The sequence below is a fragment of the Lycium barbarum genome, chromosome 4 (assembly GCF_019175385.1).
Source record: "Lycium barbarum isolate Lr01 chromosome 4, ASM1917538v2, whole genome shotgun sequence".
In the NCBI taxonomy this organism is placed as follows: domain Eukaryota; kingdom Viridiplantae; phylum Streptophyta; class Magnoliopsida; order Solanales; family Solanaceae; genus Lycium; species Lycium barbarum.
In genome coordinates this window covers 143,154,733-143,180,478 of record NC_083340.1, presented here as the reverse complement: position 1 = coordinate 143,180,478, position 25,746 = coordinate 143,154,733, and the positions used below count along the sequence as shown (strand labels likewise).

The following is a 25,746-nucleotide window of genomic DNA, read 5'->3' as shown; positions in this document are numbered from 1 at the left end:
TGATGCATACTTTCGTTGACATAGATGAATTCCCTTTTCTGATCTGGAGAACTCTACGCTAAGAAAATATTTTAACTCCCCTAAATCTTTCATTTTGAACCTGGACTGAAGATCTTGTCTCACTTGTTTAATAAGTGATAAATCACTTCCAGTCACCAACAAGTCATCCACATATACCAAAACAATAAGAATATCATCATCTTTCTTCTGAGTAAACAAAGAGTAATCATAATGAGATTGTACAAATCCCATATCTTGCAATGCTTTTGTCAATTTTAGATCTCATTGCCTAGGGACTTGCTTTAAACCATATAGAGACTTATGAAGCTTGCATACTTTTCCTGTACACTCCCCTTGGCTTAAAAAGCCATCAGGAATCAGCATATCAGCATATAAACATCTTCCTCAAGGTCACCTTGAAGGAAGGCATTATGAACATTCATTTGGAACACATACCAAGAAGAGGATGAGGCCAAAGCAACCACAGACCTGACTGTAACCATCTTGGCTACAGGAGAAAAAGTCTCAGAATATGCAATCCTTCTTGTTGGTTGTACCCTTTTGCAACTAGCCTAGCTTTATATCTCTCTACCTCTCCTGCAGATTTATATTTAACCTTAAACATTCATTTGCAACCAATGGGATGTTTACCAGCAGGCAGATCCACAATTGACCAAGTATGGTATTCCCTTAAAGCAGTAAGTTTAGCATCCATAGCTTGTAACCACAAGGGGTCTGTGCTGGCCTCAACAAATGATCTAGGTTCAAATATAGCTAAGAAAGTAGCTAAGGAAGCTCTATATGCAGGAGACAGGTGATTATAGGAAACATAGTTGGCAAGAGAGTAAGAAGAAGGAACAGATTTAGAAGAAATCACATAGTCAGTCATCTAAGCAGGAGGTGTAATATGCCTTGTTATGTGTCCTCACATTATCAGAGGAGGGAACTATAGGTGGTGGAATATGAACAATAGGAGTAGAAATTATGGGAACAAGTGGAGCACCATCAGGAGCAGGGGAAGGAGGTGCACTTTCAATAGCAGCAGGTGTAGAGATAGGTGGTGGTAAATCAGTAGAAAGAGAGATAACTGGGAATAGTGGTGAAAGATCAGAAAATTTAGATTTGAAAGGAAATATTTCTTCTTTAAACACAGTATCTCTACTAACATATATTTCCTTAGAGAAAAGATCAAGGAGAATATATCCCTTTTGTGAAGTTGAGTAACCAAGGTGAATAGATGGGATGGCTCTAGGACTAAATTTATTTGATTTCTTCACTCACGTAGCATAACACAAGCTGCCAAAGACTCTCAAATGCTAAAGGCTAGGAGGAGAGCGAAACAACTTTTCATAGGGAGATTTACCACTCAGTGTAGAACTTGGCAGTCTATTCAACAGGTACACAGCAGTAGAGACACAATAACCCCAAAACTTCAAGGGAATGTGGGCTTGGAACCTCAAAGCTCTTTCCATGTCAAGTATAATCCTATGTCTTCTCGCAACCACCCCTTTTTGTTGGGGCGTGTACACATAAGAACTTTGATGTTGCATACCATCATCCTTGAGAAGAGTTCTGACTTGATCATTGAAGAATTCAGTGCCATTGTCAGATCTTAGACACTTAACTCCACTCCCAAATTGATTTTTTACCAGAAGCAAAAATTCTCTAAGGACTACTATAGTATCTGCTTTAGTTGTCATTAAGAAAATCCAAATGAAATTGGAATAATCATCCACCAGTGCAAGAAAATACCTTTTTCCAGTGTGAGTTGGCACCCTATAGGGGGTCCAGACATCAACAAGCAGTAAATCAAAAGCACATTTAGAATAAGAAGTACTAATAGGAAAACATAGTCTGGATTGCTTTGCAATAGGGCACACTGTACACACATGATCCTTAAACTGTACATTATTCAAACAATCAATATAAGCTAGAACTTTGAATGATGCATGCCCTAGCCTTTTATGCCATAAGGAACTATCACACACTTTATTTTTCAGAGATAACACTACTAGAGTTGACATTATTAGCAATAACCAATGTTGACTTAGTACTGTCACTTGATCTGGAGCATGTTTTATCTGCCTGGAGAATGTAGAGCCTATCATCCTCTCTACCAATCCCTAGCACCTTCCCACTTGAGATGTCTTGAAAGACACAAAAATCAAGGAAGAAAGCTACTAGACAACCTAGAGCCTTAGTGATTTGTGAAACTGAGAGCAAATTATATTTGAACTCTGGTATATACAACACATTCTGAACTGTTTTGTTTTGTAATATAGAGGCATCTCTAATATGACTGATATCAACCTGCTTTCCATTTGGTAAGTCTACCTTGTTTTTATTATGCTTATCAAGTACCTTAAGCCTTTTGAGTAGATTGATGTTGTGCACTATATGATTAGATGCTCCTGTGTCAACTATCTAGTTAGACTCAACTAACTTAGACAGTAATGCAGTGTAGAGACTTGTACCTGCTGTAGCAGATGTACCAGGTGTACCTCCTGAAGTGCTAGCATCTGAACTCATCCTAGCAATGTTTGCAACAGGTTCAACCTATTTCCCTTTGATCATCTACAGAATTTGAGAGTATTGCTCCTGAGTAAAGAAGGTCATAGGTGCAGGTGTTGTAGAAGATCTTGATCCTGAGTAAGGAGCTGTAGCAGGTGCATTGGAGTGATGAGAATAATATGGTTCTTCAGAGAAATTTCCCGTGTTCACTGCATTATTGGCATGATAACCTGGTCCTCCCTTCTTTTTGAACTTGAAACCAGCAGGGTAACTATGCATCTTATAGCAGGTTCCCTTTGTATGCCCCTTAAATTTGCAAAACTCACAGAAGAGCTGAGGTCTATCAAAGTTGTTGGACCTAGGTATGAAATTAGTAAGACTATTGTAACCACTCTGAGGCCCTCTGTTGGTCATAAAATCAGTAGGAGCACTTGTATTATAGCCTAGTGTAGTATTACCATGAGATCTCCCAGTCATAAGGGCAGCAGAGTCACCAGCTTTATTAGACAGTCCTGTACGGTGATTTTATGCATTTTTCCTTTGACTCTCCATATTGATAATCATAGCATATGCTTGGTTGATGTTAGGTAAAGGATAGGTCATCAATACTTGACTCTTAGCATGATCATAAGACACATTTAATCCCATTAAAAACTGCCATAACCTTTGTAAATGAAAATGCTCACCATACTTCTTTGACTCAGGACAAGGGCAACAAGGAGGGGGAATAAGTGCTTCAAACTCATCCCACAGTTCTCTAAGTCTAGAGAAATATGCAGAAACAGATGCAGTTCCCTGTGTGAGTGTAGCAATCTCCTTGTGAAGAAAGAAAGCCCTAGAGGCATTAACCTTGTCAAACCTTTCTCTCAGATCCTCCCAGACCTTGTGAGCATCTGTACCATATATCACTGTACTATACAATTCTTTAGCAACCGTATTCATAATCCAAGCCATCACTACAGCATTACAACGATCCCACATCTCATGTAAACTAGGATCGTACATTTCTTTTCTACAAGTGCCTAGAACAAAACCTAACTTGTTTTTACCCATTAGAACAATTTTCATAGATTTTCTCCATAGAGAATAATTCTCAGAGCCTTGAAGTTGAATTGAAATAAGAACTGGACCTTGAGTATCGGAAGCATGAATATGCAAAGGATGATTGTGATGAACCTGATCGAATTGTTGAGTTTGTTGAACACTACAAAAAAATGCTTAAATTGCGGCGGTTTAATAGCGGGGGTCTGCTACAACCCCTGCAAATTTCATTAAATAGCGGGGGTTTACATGTCCGACACAAATAAAAGAAACTAGCGGGGGTTTGGAACCTCCACTATCTGGGAAAAAAATAGCGCGCAACTTTTCCCTCACTTTTTTTTTTGCTTTTTTTTCTCTTATCTTTTCCCCCTCTCTCAAAACCCTCTGCCTCTCTCACTACTTTTTATTTCTGCCGCATTTTCCTTTTCTCACCGTGAACCATCCCTTTTTGCCACCATCCAAACCACCCCAAAACCCCATCTGAAACATACTTGAAACAACCAAAAACAGAATACCAAACCGATCCGTAGCCCACTTAATTTCACCCCAAAATCACCATTGTCACCACTTTCGTTTCCACCAAAAATCAGCACCAAACACCCAGTTTTCTTTTCCGGCAAGGTTCAGATTTCCCACCAAAGATTCTGTTCAATCGAGGTTTCCGGTTTGTTTTATTGTTCATTTCAAATGCTGTACTTATTCCTCAGATTCGGTAATCAGAAAGCTTACCTTTGAGGTCCATTTTCCCTTTGTCCTTTAAAGCTTATGTATGGTCCATTATGGAATTTGATTATTGTGTTTATACTTTGTTCGAAAGCAACGCTATTGATTTGCCTAAGTTTGGTCATATTTTCATTCCAACTGTATCTTGTTATTAAGTGGTGTTTACTTTAACTGTTTTCGAACTAGACCAAACAGACTCGACAAAACCATTAGACTCATTCTAATGAATTGTATTTGTAACTTTGAAATATCCTTTCTCAAACGTCAAATGAAATTGGTCCAAACATGGGTACGAAATTAGTTTTAAATAGAAGTTGGAGTTTTTGAACGAAATTGGTCTTGTCTTCTACTGCTACTACTTCTACTAATCTATCTATTATCTCAAGTATCTTTTGATTTTTGGTATTTCAGTATATGGGTTTTCCCCTTTCTTAATGTTTTCATGTGATTATATGTTCAAACACCTATGATTTTTTAAAGATTGACACTTCAATCGCTGATTAATGAATAATCTGAGTTCACTAATTTTTTGGGTTTACCAGGTTCTTCTTCATATTTTGATCGTTTTGCTGCGTGTCTTCACTACTCAGTTTAGGTGATCTACACAGTTATTAGGTGAGTTTGTTTCCCGATTTCCTCTTTATATTTCCATCTTTTCTGATTATCAGTGCTGAGTTTTAAATTGAAGAATGCTCTTTTCTGTGTTTTGAGTCTTCCATGGAAGATTTAGCTTACTTTCACCTAAATTTTTTGGCTAATTGGTGATAAATCTCTACACCTCTGTTGTGCGTGTTCAGCTGCTTCGCTGTTTTCATGGTTTATTCTTTATTTTAAACTGTTTTAAGCTTTTCAAAGTGTAGTAAGAATGGAACTGCTATCAAACTTGCCTTGAAGGTGTTTGACAAATTGCCTGAAAGAACAAACTTTTCGCTGTGTTAGGACCCTCTTAAATCCAGATTGTTTAACCAAAAATAGCTTTGAATAGGATGTTTTAGAAGAGAAAATGGGACACGGAAAAGAGAAAACTTACATCTATAATCTTCATATTACTATATTCTCCCCCAAAAAACCATGAATTGGAAGGGAAAAAAATATGCAAAAGAGGGAGGAAGGAAGAAAGAAATACAGAAAACATACCAAAAAACCATGTTAGATTATGTATGTTCTCTGTTAGAATTAATTATTTTTTCATTTTCTATTATGTTCACTTATGCTAATAGGCAACTCATTTTCTTTCTCATGAATTCTTATAGGTGATATTGTTGCACACTAATCTAATTTTTTAATGGATAAATCTTGGATTGGAATGCCAAGGAACACACCAGAGTATGTGATTGGTTTGAATCAATTTCTGAATTTTGCATGTCCTAAATGTGGTTCTAGGAAGTGGCAGACCAGGAAAATAGTGTTTAATCATTTGATTGACAAGCCTTTCCCTAAAAATTATGTCACTTGGTTTATGCACGGGGAAATGAATGTATTGCATAATTCCAGAAATAGAGAGGTCACTCAAGATGTACCACCCACTGAAAATCCTGTAGAATTATTGATTAATGAAGTATTTGGGGGCTTAAGGCATGAGGGTGTTGATGTAGGTCCATCACAAGTTGTGCGAGAAGAAGAAATGTTACATGATATGCATGTTTCAAATAACGAAGATTTGTTTGAGTTGCTTGGAGATGGACGTCAAGAATTGTATGAAGGGTCTAAGTACTCAAAGTTGGAATTTTTATTAAAGCTTTATCATATAAAGTGTTTGTCTGGGTTAAGTGACAAGGGAATGACTATGATACTAGATCTACTCAGAGATGCATTTAAATTTGCAAAGATTCCTATTTCTTTTTATGAGTCCAAGAAAACCATCAAGAAGTTGTGTCTTGATTATGTCAAGATAGATGCTTGTCCAAATGATTGCATGTTGTGCTGGGAAGATGATGTTAATGCAGAAACATGCAAGTATTGTCACACTTCTAGATGGAAGCCCGAGAATGATAGCAATAAAGATCATGCACCTACTACAAGTAAGAAACAAAAGAATAAAAGGAAAAAGCCTGCAAAAATTTTGCGCTACTTTCCATTAAAACCAAGATTACAAAGATTGTTCATGTGCTCTAAGATTGCTGAGCATATGAGCTGGCATGCGGAGGATGGTAACAAAGATGGAACCATAAGACATCCTAGAGATGGTGAGGCATGGAAGAGGTTTGATACAACTTTTCCTGAATTTGCTTCTGATCCTCGAAATGTTCGATTAGGTCTAGCTAGTGATGGTTTCAATCCTTTTGGGACAATGAGTACTAATTATAGCATTTGGCCTGTGGTTTTGGTTCCATATAACCTTCCTCCTTGGTTGTGTATGAAGCAACCAAATTTCATCCTCTCAATGATAATTCCAGGTCCACGTACGGCAGGGAATAACATAGATGTATACCTACAACCCCTTATTAAGGAGTTGAATGAGTTATGGAGGGAAGGTGTGGACACTTTTGATTCATCAAAGGATGAAATGTTTAGAATGCGAGCAGCTCTTATGTGGACAGTTAGTGATTTTCCTGGACTTGATATCTTATCTGGTTGGAACACACATACTGGCCTTGCATGCCCCTCTTGTAATTTTGACACAGAACCTTGTCGCCTTCGTCATAGTAGAAAGTGGTGTTTTATTGGCCATCGTCGGTTTTTGGGAAGAAACCACAAATTTAGACTGATGAGGCATCGTTTTGATGGGAATGTCGAAGAGAGGACCCCTCCGAAGAAGTTATCAGGGTCAGACATCTTGCAACAAGTGAAAGATATCAGTGTCACATTTGGAAGACAAACAGAATTGAATGGTAAAAGGAAACGAAATGGGAAAGGGAGTGTTGGAGAAGGTGCAACTCAACAATGGAGAAAAAAAAAAGCATATTCTTCGATCTTCCATATTGGGAGTTTAACTCGTTGCGCCATAATTTGGATGTTATGCATATTGAAAAAAAATGTATTTGACAATATTATATACTCTTTGCTAAATGATAAAGAAAAATCAAAGGATCATGTTAAGGCTCGAAGAGATCTACAAGATATGGGTATAAGGCGTGATCTTTGGCCGGATGAGAATGATGAATGTAGGCTTGGTGCATTTACGATTCCAAAGGAGAAGAAAGTGACCTTTCTCAAGACTTTAAAGAATATCTCAGTGCCGGGTGGTTATTCAAGTAATATATCTCGTTGTGTTTATTTGGATCAGAAAAGGATCTTTGGACTAAAAAGTCATGATTGTCACATCCTTGTGGAACAATTGTTACCGATAGCAATTCGCAATGTGCTTCCAAACCAGGTTGTTGCAACTTTGGTAGAGCTTTCCTCATTTTTTAGGCATCTTTGTTTGAAAAGCTTAACCCTCGCAGACCTTGAAAAGCTACAAAATCGAATTGTGGAAACTCTGTGCCATCTAGAGATGTTGTTCCCTCCATCATTTTTTACTATAATGGTTCATCTAATTGTTCATCTCGTGGATGAAGTAATACAAGGTGGCCCGATGCATTATCGATGGATGTATTTTGTTGAAAGGTAAAATATTTCTTATTCAAAATATTTTAATCGATCTTGTAATAGTATTTCACTATAAATTCTTCTTCTAACACCTTATTGTTTTGGTTATAGATTGTTAGGTCATTTAAAGTCCCTTGTAGGGAACAGATCACAACCAGAAGGTTCCATAGCTGAAGGCTACATAGTTGAAGAAGCTCTAACTTTTTTTTCTCGTTATTTTGAGGGAATTGAGTCAAGGTTAAATCGGCCTAAACGTGTAAATGATGAACCAAATTGTAATGAGGCTTCTGAAAAGTCATTTATGTTCCCCCAACAAGGTAAACCTGTTGGAGGTTTCACAACAGAACCATTGACTCTTTTGGAGAAAACACAAGCTCATCGATATGTGTTACTTAATTGCGCAACAGTGAAGCCATTTGTTGAGTAAGAAATTTAAATTGATTTGATTTATAAGAAACATTTAGAATAATTGGATTTAAATTGATTCATATAACACCTTTGTAGGGAATTTAGACATCACATCAGAAGAAGTAGAGGCCGAAAACTTTCACCAACAGAGGTAGAGAGGAGAGTTAGTAAAGAATTCCCTGATTGGTTTCCTAAGAGAGTAAGTGAATATTATTAGAATGTTTCCTGATTGGTTTCATAAGTTTTCTTGTATCAATTTATATTTCTAACATAAATGTGTTGTCTATTTAGATAATGAATCCGGATATAGCAGACACTATCTCCGATGATATGAAGTTCTTAGCACCAGGTCCGGCACAAGATGCAAGAAGATTTAGTGCTTATAACATTAATGGATTCAAATTTCGGACTTTGTCTAGAGAACAAGGATTAAAAACTCAAAATAGTGGAGTCTTTCTTGTCTCTGACACTTCTTGTGTTGCATCTAGTGCAGATAGATATGAAAGACAAGCAGACCTGCCATATTACGGGAGGTTGGAAGATATTATTGAGCTTAATTACTATGGCCGATTCAGGGTTGTTCTCTTCAAATGTCAGTGGGCTGACACTACTCGAAACAGAGGGTTCAAATCAGATGTTTGGAAGTTTAATTGTGTCAACTTCTCTAAATTGATTCACACTGGTGATCGTGAGGATGACGATCCGTATATTGAAGCATCACAAGCAAATATGGTCTATTATGTTGATGATGAAACTGATAAAGGATGGAGTGTGGCTGTACATCTAAAGCCAAGAGATTTGTTTGACATGGGAGAGGTTGATGAAGAGGAAATATACGAGAATGAACCATATCAACAACAAGAATTTGGACAATTTTTTGATGTTGATTATAAGAATATCCAAATTGCAATAGAGGAGAATATGACTGAATAGATATATCATTACTTTTTTAGTTCCCTTCGTCACCTTTTTTTCCCGCTTGATTAGGAAGGTTTCATTAGTGTTTTTTCTAGAACTTACTATCTTTTGGTTAAGAAAGTTATCTTTATTCTTTATGGAATTTTGAGTTTCTTGTTATTTGGGTTCTGCATAGGATTTAGAAAGTGTTTGACCAGCTGTTATATTGTGGATCTTAATATGTTCAAACATTTCTTGATCTTTCTAATTTACTACTATTTTCAGCAGCTATATTCAATCTTGACGTTTTGCTGTGGATCTGCTTACTAACTTCATTGCTTCCTACTGCAGGATTCATTATTGAATTGTAGATAAGCCAAGGTTCAAGCGTTTGCAGAAGAAGCAAAATTCAGTTCAGTCAGTATTTCATCCAGTTGCTGAATTAGGACCCTCTTTTCTTCAATCAACGCCATGCCTGCCAACACATCCGACCATGTCATTTCGGGCAACAACACATCTGGCCCCATCATTTCAGCCTACATCGCAGGTGACTCCAACATTTCAGCCGGCATCACAGCCGTCTCGATCAGTTCACTCAATATCCCATCCAGCTCTGATGGATCAGGTCGCACCACAGCCGGCTCCAGCAGTTCACCAAGCATCACAGCCATCTCAATCAGTTCATTCGACATCAAATTTGGCTTCGACAGATCAGGACTCACCACAACCATCTCTGTCAGTTCACTCGACATCACATTTGGCTTCGACAGATCAGGACTCAACACAGCCAGCTCCAATAGTTCAGGCCGCATCCAAAAAGTGTTCTAGGTCGCATTGGATTGTAGACGCAATAGGTAAATACTTTTGACTATCAGTACATATTCAACAGTCCCTTCTAATTTGTTGTTCATCTCTCTCGTGGCTTCAACTGATCTCTTTTCTTATTATAGATTCAGAAGAAAATATCAGGAAACTCAGAGTGAAAGTTAATGAAGTGATCAATTTAACGTGTGAAGAACATATTGTGGTTGATTTTGATTACTTGGATGAACCATTTGGAGATGGACGCAGCCTTCTTTCACGCTTTTGTGGAATTTTGGCGTGTGACTGATCTTTATTTCCAATCAACTTTGAGAAATGGTTAAGTTTACCTATTTCATACTTCAACCGCGTCTTCGATCAAATTATAAAGGTATAAGCTCTATATTATTACAACTATATCACTGTCTCTTTTTTGGTGAGAAGCACAACTATATCAAATTATAAAGGTATAAGCTAACCAATGTTTTATTCTTGAAGCCCAAGTTCTTCTTTAGGACAACCGAGTCAGTTGCAATGGGATATGTCTATAAATCTATTGGAAAGAAGTGGGCTGCAAATAAAAATAACTTGTGGAAGACACATGAAGACCTGCTTAAAAGTAAAACTGAGATTATTGAAAGTGTGTCGGATGGGATTCCACGTGATCAATGGATTTCTTTTGTTGATTACCAATATAAAGATTCAACAAAGGTACTTATGTAACTTCTTATACTAGTCTTTCTAATTATATAATTATTTGTTTTTCTAATTGAGATTCAAGTATATTTTTATAAGGCAATGCGATTAAGAAATGCTGAAAATCGAAAGAAATAGACTATACCACACACAGGCGGCTCCAAAGCCAATGCTACGAGAAGGGCTGAAATGGTGAGTAAATTAACTTGCTATGTAATTATTTCTATGTAGTAAATAATTCTGATTTGATTTTTATTTATAGATGGCTCAGACTGGACAAAGGCCTGGACGAGCACAAATATACCTTGCTACTCATAAGAATCAAGATGGAGTATATGTTAATGAAGCAGCAAAAGAAATATGCGTAAGTTTCTGTGAATTCTCAACTTATCTCAAGAAACAATCATGAGGATTGGGGAGTAGGGCAGATAATTGAAGTGAGCTAATGCTGATTTTTGTATATTCTGCTTCATAGTTAAAAGACATGTCTCTTAAGTTCTGTCTTCTTTAATTTCATGCATTCCTATTGGTTTATTTGTGATAATGAGTTTTGTATGTGTAGGAAAAAATTGAGTTAGCTTTAAGCCAAAGCACCATAGACGAGTCTCAAATTTCGCGAAATGATGTCGTCGGCAAGGTGCTAGGAGAAGAGCACTCTGGGAGGGTGAGGTGATTGGGATTAGGAATTGTCCCCAGTAAAGTTTTTAAACAAGCAAGACCTCGTTTCAGCGGTACAAGTGCTTCAAGAAGTGAAGGTTCATGTTCGTCCCAATGTCAACAGAACCATAAGAAAATGATAAATGCTCAGGAAAAAATGATGAATGCTTTCAAGGCATATATGATAATGAAAGAAGGGACGATACCAGAACAGTTTGCGGGGTTCTTTGCTTCTTCTTCGGCGGTTTCTCCTACAACAGTAAGTAAAGTTCTTCATTTCTTTTTCATTTAATTGGTCTGAAATTTTTTGGATTTGATTTCTCTTTGAAAAATGACGAGATTGCTATGGCTGTTATTGTATGTTGGTTTATTTTGTGTCCGGAAAAACAGTATCGGCATTCAGATGATCCAATTGTAATATGATGGTCCTTTCCTATCCACTGTTGGGATGTATGATTCAACTGTGTAGAATCCTTTCTCAATGCCTGCTTAAGGAAATCAAGTTTTTAGTGATTAGGAAGAAAAAAAAAAGGAGACTTCTCTTTGTGTCAATGAAGTTTGGTTTGTTGTGTAACAAATTGAAGTTGTATAAGAAACAAGCAAACAGAGAGTAAAAACAGAGTAGTACATTCTGGTTTGTTGTGTACTAAAATAATAGATAAGAGTTCCTAGTCCTGAGATCACTCACTAAAAGTTAGATGTTAGCAATTACGACATCTCAGCAACTTGTTCCTAGTACTAGTGTTGTTCTAGGACGGATAAAGAAGAAAAACACTGCCGATTTGACGAATTGGGAAGCAAGAAAAGGTGCTATTGAGAGGAGAAAGGGATTTAGAGGAAGTGAAGAGAGAGCGTGAAGAAGTCAAAAAAACTATATTGCAGTAGTATACTACTATTTTGTTAGATAAATAAAGATAATTTTACTGTCATGTACCAAAATAAGACCTAATTACCTTTTTTTTAAATAGATACTGCTACTAGTAGCAATTTAAGAGAATATATGATAGATCTATTTTCACCCAATACCCGATACACAATGATTTTGAGGTGTATGGTGTAGTTTGAATTGATTCTTGACCTTAAATTTTGACGAACTACTATGGATTAATAAAGAAAATAGAATCATTTTTATGTTTAAAGATTTGATTTTGAGGTGTTTGGCTACTGACTTATTTTCTGTTTGAATTGATTCTTGGCCTTAAATTTTGATGAATTAATATAGAAAATAGAATCATTGTGTAATGATTTGAACCTCCTACTAACTGTTCATGGTACTGGAAGAAGATATGCTCCATTAGAGATAAATTTAAAGCTGGATATGTGGGCAATGGGTGGATAACACAGAGTGGTAGCTACAGAATTCATAGTGGCTATCAATGGAGGAAAGGAGACCAAGAATCATGGTATTGGGAGAGATGGTGTGGAATAAACTCAATATACCAAAATAGAGTTTCATTTGCTGGATAGTAGGATATGACAGGATCCTTACAAGATCAAGACTACAAAAAATAGGGGTGTGCCATGATAACAAGTGTGTCATATGTGAGGAGCAGGAGGAAAAAACTGAACACCTCTTCTTTCAGTGTCATTTCTCACAGGAATGTTTAAGGAAAGAGTGCCGTATAAATTTGGACCGAGGGAGTAGTATTTATATGAAACTGATTGTAGCTAGTGTGAGATGAAAAAGAGGTTTAGTTACTTTTGAATGTGATTGATGCTTAATTCTCTACTATGTATTATTTTCTACTGTATGAAAAAGAAGCTTGAAGAAAAAGGACAATACTTCTAATTTGTGGCAGTAATGTAGCCACCTTAAAATCTTAAATGCAAAAATTTAAACCACAGAGATAGTGCCCCTATAATTAGTGTGATGTAGTTCAACATCATTTTCATGCATTAACTAATGCTAGTAATTTTGGATGCCATGTTACGTGACAGCTAACTACTTCTTTTGGATGCTCAATTGAAAATGATGTATGTGATCATAAATGTTGTTTTAAGATCCATATATGACTTCCTTCCTTTAGTTTCACATGGTTCATTACAAATTTTGTTGTACGAAAGTAAATCACGAATCCTTGCCCTAAATCATATTGGGCACTCTTTTTTATCTTTCCAAATATTAATGCTGGTGATATATTCTAGTACTAGTTATGTGAATTCGTTTTTACACTTTGTTGCTGTATTTTGTATACTTTTGGTTGGTGTATATACTCATGGATTAACACGTTCTTTAATTGTCATTCAATGAGTTGATAAGATATTATATAAGATTGTAAGTGAGCAGTTGGATTTCCAAATTAAACTTGAATAAAGAGTTGTGGTGTTATCAGGATAGTAGCTAACTCTATTTCTATGCTTTTCATTATGCAGCCAAGTGATGTGGCGAGTGGATCCCTTTCGCCCATGGACGCAAGAAGATCATGCGGTGATAGTAATCCTAGTAACAACCGTTGATTTCATTGTATTGTTTGGTAGGAACGGATGTTAGAATGCTGGAGTGAATGTATTGTGTTTAAATTTAGTTTTTGAGTGATCTGATAATGCTACTTAAATTTTTAGTTTCAAAAGCTAATGGTACTTTATGATAACATTTGTGATTTTACGATATGTTATCGATGTCTCTTAAAGTTTTAACGTTTTTTTGCTTTGATTATGATTTCTAGCTTAATTAGTGATTTTGTAGTCGATAATATATAAAAAAATTCAATGAATTGTTGGGGGATATGAGACTGCCAGGACCTTTAAATATAAGCTAATTTTTTTAAAAAATATATATATATGTATTGCGGAGGTTCTAAACCGCCGCAATCTGTCATTGAGAATTATTTTTAAAAGATTAAATTTTAAAATTACGGGGGTCAACTGCCGTAAAATAACCGCCGCAAATTAGTTCTGGCGGTCAGCAAAAAACCGCCGCTAATTGATTGCGACAGCTGTTATTGTGGGGGGTTTTTGCCAACTGCCGCAACAACACATTGCGGGGGTTTCAAACCGCCGCAAACCTTAAAAATAACCCCCGCAATTTAAGCATTTTTTTGTAGTGGAACATTGTTGTTGGTTTGTTGATTTTCAGTCGCATTTTGATGTTGCACTACAGCAAGCACCTCGATTCCTTCTTCAATCGCCATTGTTATGACAAATTTTGAACAAAATTTCGAAAAATTGGCTTCGATTCAACAAAATTGATTTCAACTCAACTCAAATTGTTATCGCAACAATCGACTGAACTCAAATACCAGATTCTTCTAATTATAACACTAATTTTAACAGAAACAGTGAAGAACAATGAAGAAACTTGAAAAATTCTTCTCGATTTTAGCCCTAACTTCAAAACGAAGTGCGCAAAGTACAATTAATCACTCTTCTTCCTCGATTTGTTGAGATTTGAGCTTAACCGAGCTCTGATACCATGTTATGAGATCTCAACCATGGCAGAGGAGAAATGAGAGTGAACAATATTGAGTAGAGAGAGAAATCGAGAAGATGAAGTTTAGGAGAAAAAACATCTTCCATTCATATGAAATGTAACTGTATAGATGTATATATACAAAGTCTAACCGACTTAGTTGGGATCAGTGCTAATTACCTAACTAACTATCACTAACTAACTCCTAATTACAGGTATGATATTAAGTTACACCACAGCTGGACCCACAATTCTCTACATCTATATTCCATATACGTTGCGCAATTAGTCTATTAAGTATTAATAATTGAGGCCCTTTTTTCATATAGCGCGCAAGTGAATTTAATTTATGAAGGAATTTTTATCACAAGTCATATAAAACCAGCATTATAAGACAGTTAAAAGGGCTTTGTTCATCTATTTGTTTGTCCATCTTTTGCTTGTTAGAAATATTGATATATAAATCAATTCAAATTTAACTCTTGTATTCAAAATACAAATACCGGTTGAGGTAGGATTGGCTTCTATATATCTAGTTGTGATATATACATGGACTCATCATTCTTTGTATGCAATAAATGTACAAGTATAGGACTCTGAAATGTATTCTATAAACTAATTTATTGATCAATAAATCTTTACATCATATTAGAGCTTTCTCAAAACTCACATGACACTCTTATTTTTGGCGACGTTTACCACTCCAATTGATTAAATTGAATAGCAATAACTACATTCTGTGGAAGTCGCAAACATTATCCATTCTAGGTGGTCATAATCTTGAAGGTTATGTAAATGGAACCCTTGATGATTATCTATAAAAATTCGGCCCAAGAAGTCCAAATGATGCCACTATTCGTCAAGTAGTTGTTAATCCAATACACTTATTAATTACTTTGGAAGATTCAAGACCAACTACTACTTTATTTGGATTATTTCTACTGTTATGACATTTATGTAATGAAAAGTTCTAACTCTTTTTAAGAAATATAAAATGTATTTTTAACTCAAAAGAAGTAGTAGGCGACCCATTGTCCCCGCTACAATATTCTATACATAATAAAAGATACTCAAAATACTCATTTCAAACTTTATTTTAATTGACAAACTTTATTTCAAAGATACTCATTTTATAGTAAGTTGGAATTTAAAATAATAACGCCTTTGTGTTTGTGGATATTGTTTGCTATTTTATCAATTAGTTGCTTTATTATTTTTAAATATAAAATGTTTATCTTAAAATTTTGTAAAAAAAAAAAGCAAGGGAAAAAAACCTAGAGCCCCACTTGAAGAATGAAAACTTTTCTGTGCGTAATTAAAGAGAGAAAAGGTATTCTATACAAAAGGTTATTTGTGGTACTACATCAAAAATTTAAAGATTTCTCTTTAAATTACCATTTTCTTTATTGCCAGGTGATTCTTGGACTCTTCTCTTATTACGTGACATTTTGCTATGGTTTTTTCCTTCAAGTATTCTTACGAACAATTAGCTGCGTCATGTAACAGGTCCTAATCTTCTTGCCGAAGACCACAATAGATGAGACTAACAACTACATATCTTGGTTGACCTTCAAGTTATGCACCACATTTTGTCAATATGTAAACTTGTCTTTTCAATTTTAATATGTCTGCATTTCACAACCAAAAGTGATTAGAAGTTCTAAGTTTTAAACACATACATGAATTGTTCACTTTTTAATTTGGTATCAACTTTTGAACAATTAATCTAATTTTATAATACTCATTTTTTTTTCAAATAAAGCCGATTGTTACCAGTTTCATATTGGGCCCGTGCTGGTATGGGCCATTCGCCCCTAGTATTTCAAAATAAGGGGTCAATTAAGTCGCCACTAAAGCCCAGTGGCGGAGCCACAACCCAGTAACTGTGAGCCGAAAAAATCATATCGTGTAAACATATCAATTATTATGTATTACAGATATATATTAAATATTGAACACCCTTAACACACACACATAGAAATATATATATATATATATATATATATATATATATATATATATATATATATATATATATATATATATATATATTTTCTTCTTCAAAATTCGAACATATATCCTTAACAAAATTTCTGGCCTCACCACTAGTAAAGCCTTTCTTAGTGGAGACCAAATTTTGGAACACATTGGTGGACATGTTTTCGTGGCGAAAATTACCTTTGTGGCAAAAATAGTCGCCGCGAAAACAAGCCTTAACCACTCGACTTATCTCAACGACCATTCAATCGCCACTATAATGTAAGTTCTCTGTGGCAACTTTCAAGGTTTTCTGTGGCGAATAATCTCAACGACCCTTCAATCGCCACATACATATTTGCCAAGGGGGCATGCGAACTAAGAATCCACATAGATAGTTCACACTTCCACGTGCCATGCACACTTTTAATTTCTACACAAGTTGCATCTTAGAACCATTATTCCTCCTTCAAGAGACTTTCCTTTAAGCTCTGTCGTTGTAATTTTAATTTTCTGATAAATTATAGTTTATAAGGGTGGAAACACTAAGGCTTCGTATGGTCATAGATTTTGGTGTTTGTTTATCAGACACCCATTCTTTTAAATTTTTTACATAAATTTTAGGAGTGTTTCTAGTTTTCTCTTACAACACTTCAATTTATTTTCATGTCCAAAAACAACTTAAAGTCTTAAACTTCCATATACACTTTTTCGACCTCAGTATCAAAAAAACAAAAATTCAAATCTCAACTAGATTAATTGCATGCGGCGAAGAGACTGTGTTATGAAAGCGGAAGGTAAGCCCCCAGGCTTTGTAAGTGAGGTTGGGTCATTTAATACCCCCTCTAACTATAATTTTGGTGATATGCTAAGGTAACGCCACCATACGGCGGAAAAATTAAAAAAAAAAAAAAAAAAAAAAAAAGCGGAAGGTAAGCAACAATATTATGATATTTTATTTATGTTCCTTTTAGTGGATTTTGATGGTTTATCCTTAAATCCCACCTTTCTCACCCCACAAAGTTATAGAGAGACAGAGATTCTACCTCCACCAACTTGATATATGGAGAATAATCTTTAAAGCTTATATATGTGTGTGTGAGAGAGAGAGATTACATGTAAAGTGAATTTTGATGTGGCAGCCCCAAAAAGTAGCTTAAATGCCGCTAAGCTTATGGTTTTGCACATTCCTCAGCTAACATTACACACTTCTTAAACGTGTCCAAACGAGTCTAATAGTTGGCTCTAACCTATATATAAGCAATTGGTTTCCTCACCTACTCAAACCATAAACACACAATTCTTTATATGCTGTCAAAGAGATGTACACAAATTAAACACACAAACTCATATTTCAATATTTCCGTAGTCCAATAATTAAGAGATATATACAATGTCTAGCATTTTCAAGATTATAGGATTCTAGAAGAGAAGGTTGTGTTTAGATGGAGATGATGATGGCGATGATGGGTATGATTATGCTCCAGCAGCATGCTTAGAAGGAGACGATGATGGCAATGATGCAGACTATGACTATGCTCCTGCAGCATGCTTTGAAGGAGATGACGATGATGGAGACTATGATTGACTCCTACAGCATCCTTGGAAGGAGAAGACAATGATGGAGATTATGATTATGCTCCTACTGCATGAATTCGTTCATTGAAGTTCTTGACAATGGTGAATCTAGAATAGACGCGGTGTTTTTTGGTCAAACTTATTGTTGTCTAATTCAAACATAAGAAAATTTTAGGTAGAAATGAGGAAGAAGTGATTAAAATTAGATCCTCTGGTTTGAATTAATCCTAGTCTTCTTTTTCTTTTAAGTAGGAAAACATAGGTATATATTAGTTATAAACCTTAGTCTTATAGTATTTTTAAAACTATCCGAAATAGTTTATGCAGAGCAATGACATGGATTATAGTCAAACTCTCAAGTACTATGTAATTGTATTCTTATTCCATACATAATAATTGGTCACATGATTATTATAGTCAACGACCTATATATAAAATAGTTTTGTCTATTTCATGCATATATATGTTGGGTGTGCGAACAAAGTACCACATTGGTAGCTGGAAAGAAAAGAGAGCTATTTATAAGGAGTTGGATACTCTTAATGATGTGAGGCCTTTTGGGGAAAGTCGTGCGGGCTTGGCCCAAAGCGGACAATATCACATCATGTGGCGTGGGGCCCGGCTCAGTGCCTTTGCCCGTCTATGGGCCGGTTTACGATCTTTACCCGTAGCTTTGAAGATGCATTCACAACCTATGGGATTCGGTGACCGTAAATACTCTGACGATATGGGTGGCACACATTCATGTTGAATCTCTGACCCGTGGTATGATAATGAGCCACGTGGAACTTAGTTCGAGGGGGAGACTGTTGGGTGTGCAAACAAAGTACCTCATTGAAGACGCATTCACAACCTATGGGATTCGGTGACCGTAAATACTCTGACGATATGGGTGGCACACATTCATGTTGAATCTCTGACCCGTGGTATGATAATGAGCCACGTGGAACTTAGTTCGAGGGGGAGACTGTTGGGTGTGCAAACAAAGTACCTCATTGGTAGCTGGAAAGAAAAGAGAGTTATTTATAAGGAGTTGGATACTCTTAATGATGTGAGGCCTTTTGGGGAAAACCGTGCGGGCTTGGCCCAAAGCGGACAATATCACATCATGTTGAGAGATCTTTGGGCCTTTTTATCCCAACAATATACACATTGATCTATTAGTCCATTAGGTTGGATTTTCTAAGGATTTTTTTATCACAGTCGTGTGTAACCAGCATCAAGAAAGTATGAATTAAGCTTTTAAAAAAAATTGATCAAAATTTAATCACTTCACAAACGTCCTTAGGATGAGCAGTGACACTGTGTGGGGGTTTATTTAATTTCTTTATGGAAATGTACATGTATATTAAATTTAGAGAATTAAAGTTGCCAGCGGAATTCTGTTAGAATTTTGGTCATTATAATTGTTGAATAAATATGTTTTATATGAAACTACGTGTAACAACCATCCAAACTAAGTAGCACCTGTTACAATGTGAGGTTACCACTGATGGTTTAATGAATTTTTTTGAGTAAAAGTCATTCCTCAGCAGCGACATGAGAGTTGCCACTTATGGTTTAATACTTTTTGTAGCGATTACAGTCCCCACTAAAATTAAAGTCATTCCCCAATAACAACATGAGAGTCGTCGCTTATGGTTTAACGGTTATTGTGGTGATTATAGTTGCCACTAAATGGCTAAAAGTCATTCTTCAATAAGGACTTGCCCAAAATATACCAAAGAAAGAAAAAAGAGACTTGCCCCAAATTTATTTTGTGGAACTCCTGTTTAAAGCATATATGTTTACTTTTTGTGGCGAGCGTACTCGCCGTAAATATGTATTTTCTGTAGCGAACCTCAAGATTTGTCTTCAAAAATAACGTTGAAGTATTTGGAGTTAGGGTCGCCAGAGGCGGATCCAGGATTTGAAGCTTGTGGATTCTTAACTAGCAGTGTCTGTTGTTACTGGGTTCTCAGCTCAAATTTCTTATATATTTAAAGGGTTTCACATTATAAATACAAGGTTCGGATAGTTGTGGGTTCCCGCGAACCCACACCCAATGATGTGGATCCGCTTTTGATGGTCGCCACTAAAAACATTTAATGCCAACGAACTTTTATAACGATTTCTTTTTTCTTTTTCTTTTTTTTTGGGGGGGGGGGGGGGGGGGGGGGGGAGGGGAACACCCATATTCCCAAATCAGATCCTTCTATATATGGGATATTTTATTTTTACAAAAGAAAGGCACACAAAAGAAGGGGCGATCAACCTTACCTGATCTTCAGATCATTGTAACGACTTTAGTCGTGTTATTGTGTGTCACGAATTTTGCGGACTCAACCAACATCATAAGATGCTGTATGAATAAATAGTTTGCCTTTTCTTTTTCCCAAAAGCTCAACATATAAGAATAACTAATAGGAGTATGAATACCCTGTTTGGATCCAATTCCAAAAAATTGTAGTAAATGTTTTCATGCATGAAAGGGTATATAGTCAACCTCTTAAGTTGAATACTCATATACTCGAGAATGTCGACATCTTTGAATGCCTTTGTCGTCAAAGGAGTACAGGTCAACAATCAACATATATATTAGTATTTTGTTATGCCACCCTGTCTATGTGGAATGCCAACTAAACATCCACATAGATAAAACACACTTCCACGTGCCATGCAAATGTCTCCACGGGCTAAATTTTGTTCTCTCGTTCAATTTACCTCCAAAAAGTTAGAGAGAGAGAGAGAGAAATTGAAACATAGAGATATTCTATTATATTATTCCACCAGGATATGGAGAATATGTAAGCTTTTAACACCCATCACATACAAATACAAATGACATGTAAAGTTAATTTTGGATGTGGCAGTGGCTTAATTTTGCCAAGCATATGGCTGTACACATTCTTCAGTTAACATAACACACTTCCAAACGTGTCCAAACAAGTCTAGTAGTTGGCTCTTTCCTTTATATAAGCAAATGGTTTCCTCACCCCATTCAAACCACAAAAACAATTCTTCACATCTTATCACAGAGGTACAATTACATCCAATATCTCATAATTTAATATTTTTCTAAGACACAAAATGTCTGGAATTTTTAAGATTATTGGGTTCCAGAAGAGAAGGTCGTGTTTAGATGGAGATGATGACTATGCTCCAGCAGCATGCTTAGAGAGAGATGGTGATGATGATGGAGACTATGACTATGCTCCCGCAGCATCCTTGGAAAGAGATGACGATGATGGAGACTATGACTATGCTCCTGCAGCGTCCCTGGAAGGAGATGACGATGGGGATTATGATTATGCTCCGGCTGCATGAATAAATTCATTGAAGGTCCTTGGTAGAGACAAATTTAGATTAGATACAACGTTTTTGGTCAAACTAATTACTATTGTCTAATTCAAACTTAATTAAGGGAGTTTTAGGTAGGAATGAGGAAGACTTAAGTACCTTGGTTTTAGTAATCCTAGTCCCTTTTTTTTTTTTTTTTTTTGAGTAGGAATATGTAGGTTTATATATTAGTTGAAACGTTGTGCAGCTGAGGTCTCTGTTATTAGGTACTCTGATCAAGATCATTTGCTTATTAGATGTATTTATTATACCATATCTTATTTAACTTATGAAACTCAGTGACTTGGATTGTAATCAAACATAGTCTCACTTGATGATAAGATTGTATTCATATTCACCTGATTATTATATTCATGGATAAAATAACTCTTTGTATTCCATAATTTCTATATATAATAAGTGGCATGGAGGGACGAACACAGCAGTCCCTCCTTCTCCCGCTGCTTCACGAATTGCACCCGCAATAAATTCTTGTACCATGAGCTATATAATTTATACACTTTAGCTAACTATTTTTATATCCCATGTAGACATCTGTCATAGTACTTAATATTTATTTCTTTCTCATGTATAGATGTATGCACTTTAAATTTAATTCTCCGACAGATTTATTTCCTCCGTGCACTTTTATTTGTTCACTTTTGAATGCAATTCAATTTTAATTCTCCTACACAAATTTATTTCCTCCGTGCACTTTAATTTGTTCATTTTTTACTTTTCACATTCTTTGACAATTAATAAATCTCACGTGGATATATGTCATAGTACTGAATATTTATTCTCTTCTCATGTATACACGTGTGCGCTTCTATTTTAATTCTCCGACACATATTTATTTCCTCCGTGGACTTTTACTTGTTCATTTTTTACTTTTCACGTTATTTAAAAATTAATAAATAAAGTATTTCTTCCGTCCCATATTACTTGGCCACATTACTATACTTGATTTTTTACGTTCTTTAAGAATTAATAAAAATGAAGTACTCCCTTCGTCCATATTACTTGGCCACATTACTAAAATATATGTCTATTTTTCTATTCCATATTTATCTTCTTTTCTGTTTCTATTATCCTCGTTTTCCTTCTTTGTCAATACTTTAAACGTGAAGAGAGGACGAACAATAACAATGCAAATTTGCATCAAAAGTTATTTTAATGCTCCTACACATAACTTGTTCACTTTTGACTTTTCACGATCTTTGAAAATTAACAAATCAAGTATATATTTTATCATATTATCCATATTTATTGGTATATAGTCTCAATAGCCTCAGAAAATGATTTGAAAATGGATAATTAATGTGAAGGGTAAAATAAGAAGAATAATTTTTTTCCTAAGAATAACTTTTTTTCCTTGATATGTTAACATCGACAAGTAAAAATAAAGGGACGGAGTGACATTTATCCCCGTTTTCCTTCATTGTCAATACTTTACTTATTTACTCTCCTTTGTAGTCTCTGATTATTGTTTCTTTACATTTATAAAATGTATTACTTTATATTTTCATTTCAGAATTAAAATTTGGTGATTAATGATATAACATATATCTTTCTAATTTTGATTTCTTTGTAACAATTAATATAAAAAATTATAATATATTTTTTAATTATTTTAATAAAAATATTTTAATCCAATATATACAAAAAAATGGTTTTTATATTTGGATCTGAATAGTTACTTAATTGAAATGGATATCAACCTGCCGGTATACATATAAAATATTAAAGAATTTAAAAGAAAAAACTTAGAATCAAAATATTAATTTTCCCTCATATTCTTACTAATTTTCTTTTACATCAATGAACAACTTTCATTGTCATGATAATGATAAAAAAAAGTCCGACTCTTTCCATCTTAAAGACTTTTAGTTACAACTAAAGTGATGGTACATAAAATACATTTTGTATATATAATAACAATTAGAATGTTTTTAAAAGTTATTTTCAAAATACAAACTTTAAAGACTGACTAATTAAAGTAAATAGACATGTTCAGCCCGTGCATCGCACGGACATGTATTGGTAGTCCATATACAACTGCTCAATTAGTCTATTGTTGACTGTTGAGGCTTTTATATATAATTGCGTACACGTGGATTTTTGAAGGAATTTTTATCACATCATAATAAACCACCATTAATAAGACTGTACGAAGCTTAGAAGAGTGATGAAAATTTGATCACCCACAAGAAGACCAATCAATTTAATGATCTGAAATTCTGCACGTAGGTATCAGACATTACATAATTTCACTCTATCAAATACTACCACTCTAGAATTTAGAAACCGACATATCAATACCTTTAGTTCAAATTCTTTATTTTTATTAAGGAATTCATTAAATATTTATAAAATTCAAAACCTAATTACTAACCTCTGGTGTTATTGTTTAAATCTTAAAACACATAAACTTCAATCATGACTCTGCCTCTGTTTGACCATACCTATATTGAAAATAAAGAATTAATACTAAATATAAATAGTGATTAGTGGCATTTTTTTTTTTTGAAATATATTAAAAAAAAAAATATATATAAATTGAAAGAGAGGGAGTATAAGTATTACCAAAATTGACACGAATATAAAGATGGTTAACTCATTAAGTTACATAAATTTTAGGGATTTTTACGCTCTATGTTAGTTAGAGAAAAATAATTACCCAGTTTAGTCAATAATTTTTTTCTTATTCGCTTTAGCCGCCGGAGAGGTCCATCTCCTTCATCTTCTACGCTGAGAGCACAGCAACCAAATCACAGTTGAGCTCCATCATTTGCCTTTCTTTCTCGCCATTAATCCACAGTTCCTCCACCCATAACCGATCCTATTTGCACCGCAAAACACTCGTAAACTTCATAACCTGAAATGACCCTAAAACACCAGTCAACATCACCAGTAGAATCGAATCCACCACCGTTAAAGCACCGGCCATGTGAGAAGCTTGTTTTTCAACTTCATCATTAAGCTCTCTAGATCCGCCGTTAAACCATCGAACCACCCCTGTACCATCGGATCTCCACCCATAAACCACTAATCTTCATCTTCATTTGGATTAATTTACCCCGTCATTGATCTTGAGTTTGATTTGATCCGTTCTTAGCAAAAATAACCGGGTAAAGTCGAGATGGTTGAACTTGAGGATGGGCTTTGTGATTTATTGAGTTTTTTTAATAAATTGATGATTGTGGTCGTTGGGGTGTCATTTGGAAGTTTCGGTTAAAATTTGAAGCTATTCGATGAAGATTTGGCCTATTTTGGATGGAGTTTCATGGTTAAAGTTCATAGGAGATGAAGCTTAATTTTTGTATAATATTGTATAACAGTGTAGAATTGTGTATAAACACCTCTTATATATTATTATACACTTTTATACAAGGTTGATACATTATCTACAGTAAGTGTATAATGTTGTATATTGTGTGTATAAACACTGTTGCAAAAAAAAAAAGGTTATGCGGATGTAAATTAAAAGTATGGCTACGTGAATATAAGATTTTATGTTGGATTGTATATTATTGAAATTTTATTGTGTCCTATAATTAGGGGTGTCAAATGGACAGTTCAGATTGAAGTTGAACGGGTGAAAATGAGTTAAATTAATAAATGAACTAATCATTAACTCGCCCAAAAATTATTTGGCCTGAATTGGGATAGGTCAAAATGAGCTATATAATGAGTTATAGCTCAATCCACCCAACTCTTATCAAGTTTTGTTTGTTTGTTTGTTTTCTTATACTTTGTTTAGTGACCTAATTAATTTTTTTTTCTTTATTATGGAAATATATTATAACATCAAACAAAGAAAAGGCTTTTCAAAAATACTTTGACAAAAAGTTTCATGAGCCAATTGAGTTATATGTCATCCCATTTTTAGATAGGCGAATTCAGCGGGTCAAAAAATGTTGGACTTAATAAAAAGAAGGTTATTAATTCGTCCAAATTTAAACGGATATAATTGAGTGAACCATAATTGTGCAGGCAAATTTTTCACTATATCTCTAGTCGAAGGACATGAACTCGACATTGTTCTCAACATATTCGTCTAGCTGGCGTGCCAACTCAGCATCCACATAGATAGTACACACTTCCACGTGCCATGCAAACGTTTCCACGGGCTAAGAATTTTGTTTTGGCTCATTTACTTCCATAGCTAGTTGCAACTTAAAATCTTTATTTTCAGT

At 35.1% G+C, this 25,746-nt stretch overlaps 1 protein-coding gene and 1 long non-coding RNA gene across 3 annotated transcripts; both read left to right on the top strand.

Annotated features, from left to right (window-relative positions):
• Positions 1–5,560: 5,560 nt before the first annotated feature.
• On the top strand, positions 5,561–9,147 carry LOC132637967 (uncharacterized). Its single transcript, XM_060354972.1, has 4 exons — positions 5,561–7,824; positions 7,918–8,229; positions 8,311–8,413; positions 8,506–9,147. The coding sequence occupies exons 1-4, from the start codon at positions 5,561–5,563 to the stop codon at positions 9,145–9,147; spliced, it is 3,321 nt and encodes a 1,106-aa protein (XP_060210955.1).
• A 1,577-nt stretch (positions 9,148–10,724) lies between these two features.
• Positions 10,725–13,880, top strand: LOC132638764 (uncharacterized). Of its 2 annotated transcripts, XR_009581878.1 has the most exons (4): positions 10,734–10,800; positions 10,871–10,972; positions 11,171–11,524; positions 13,639–13,880. It is a non-coding gene; the product is annotated as an uncharacterized LOC132638764 (long non-coding RNA). The 2 variants fall into 2 exon arrangements; XR_009581877.1 differs by having other exon boundaries at positions 10,725–10,972.
• Positions 13,881–25,746: the final 11,866 nt, after the last annotated feature.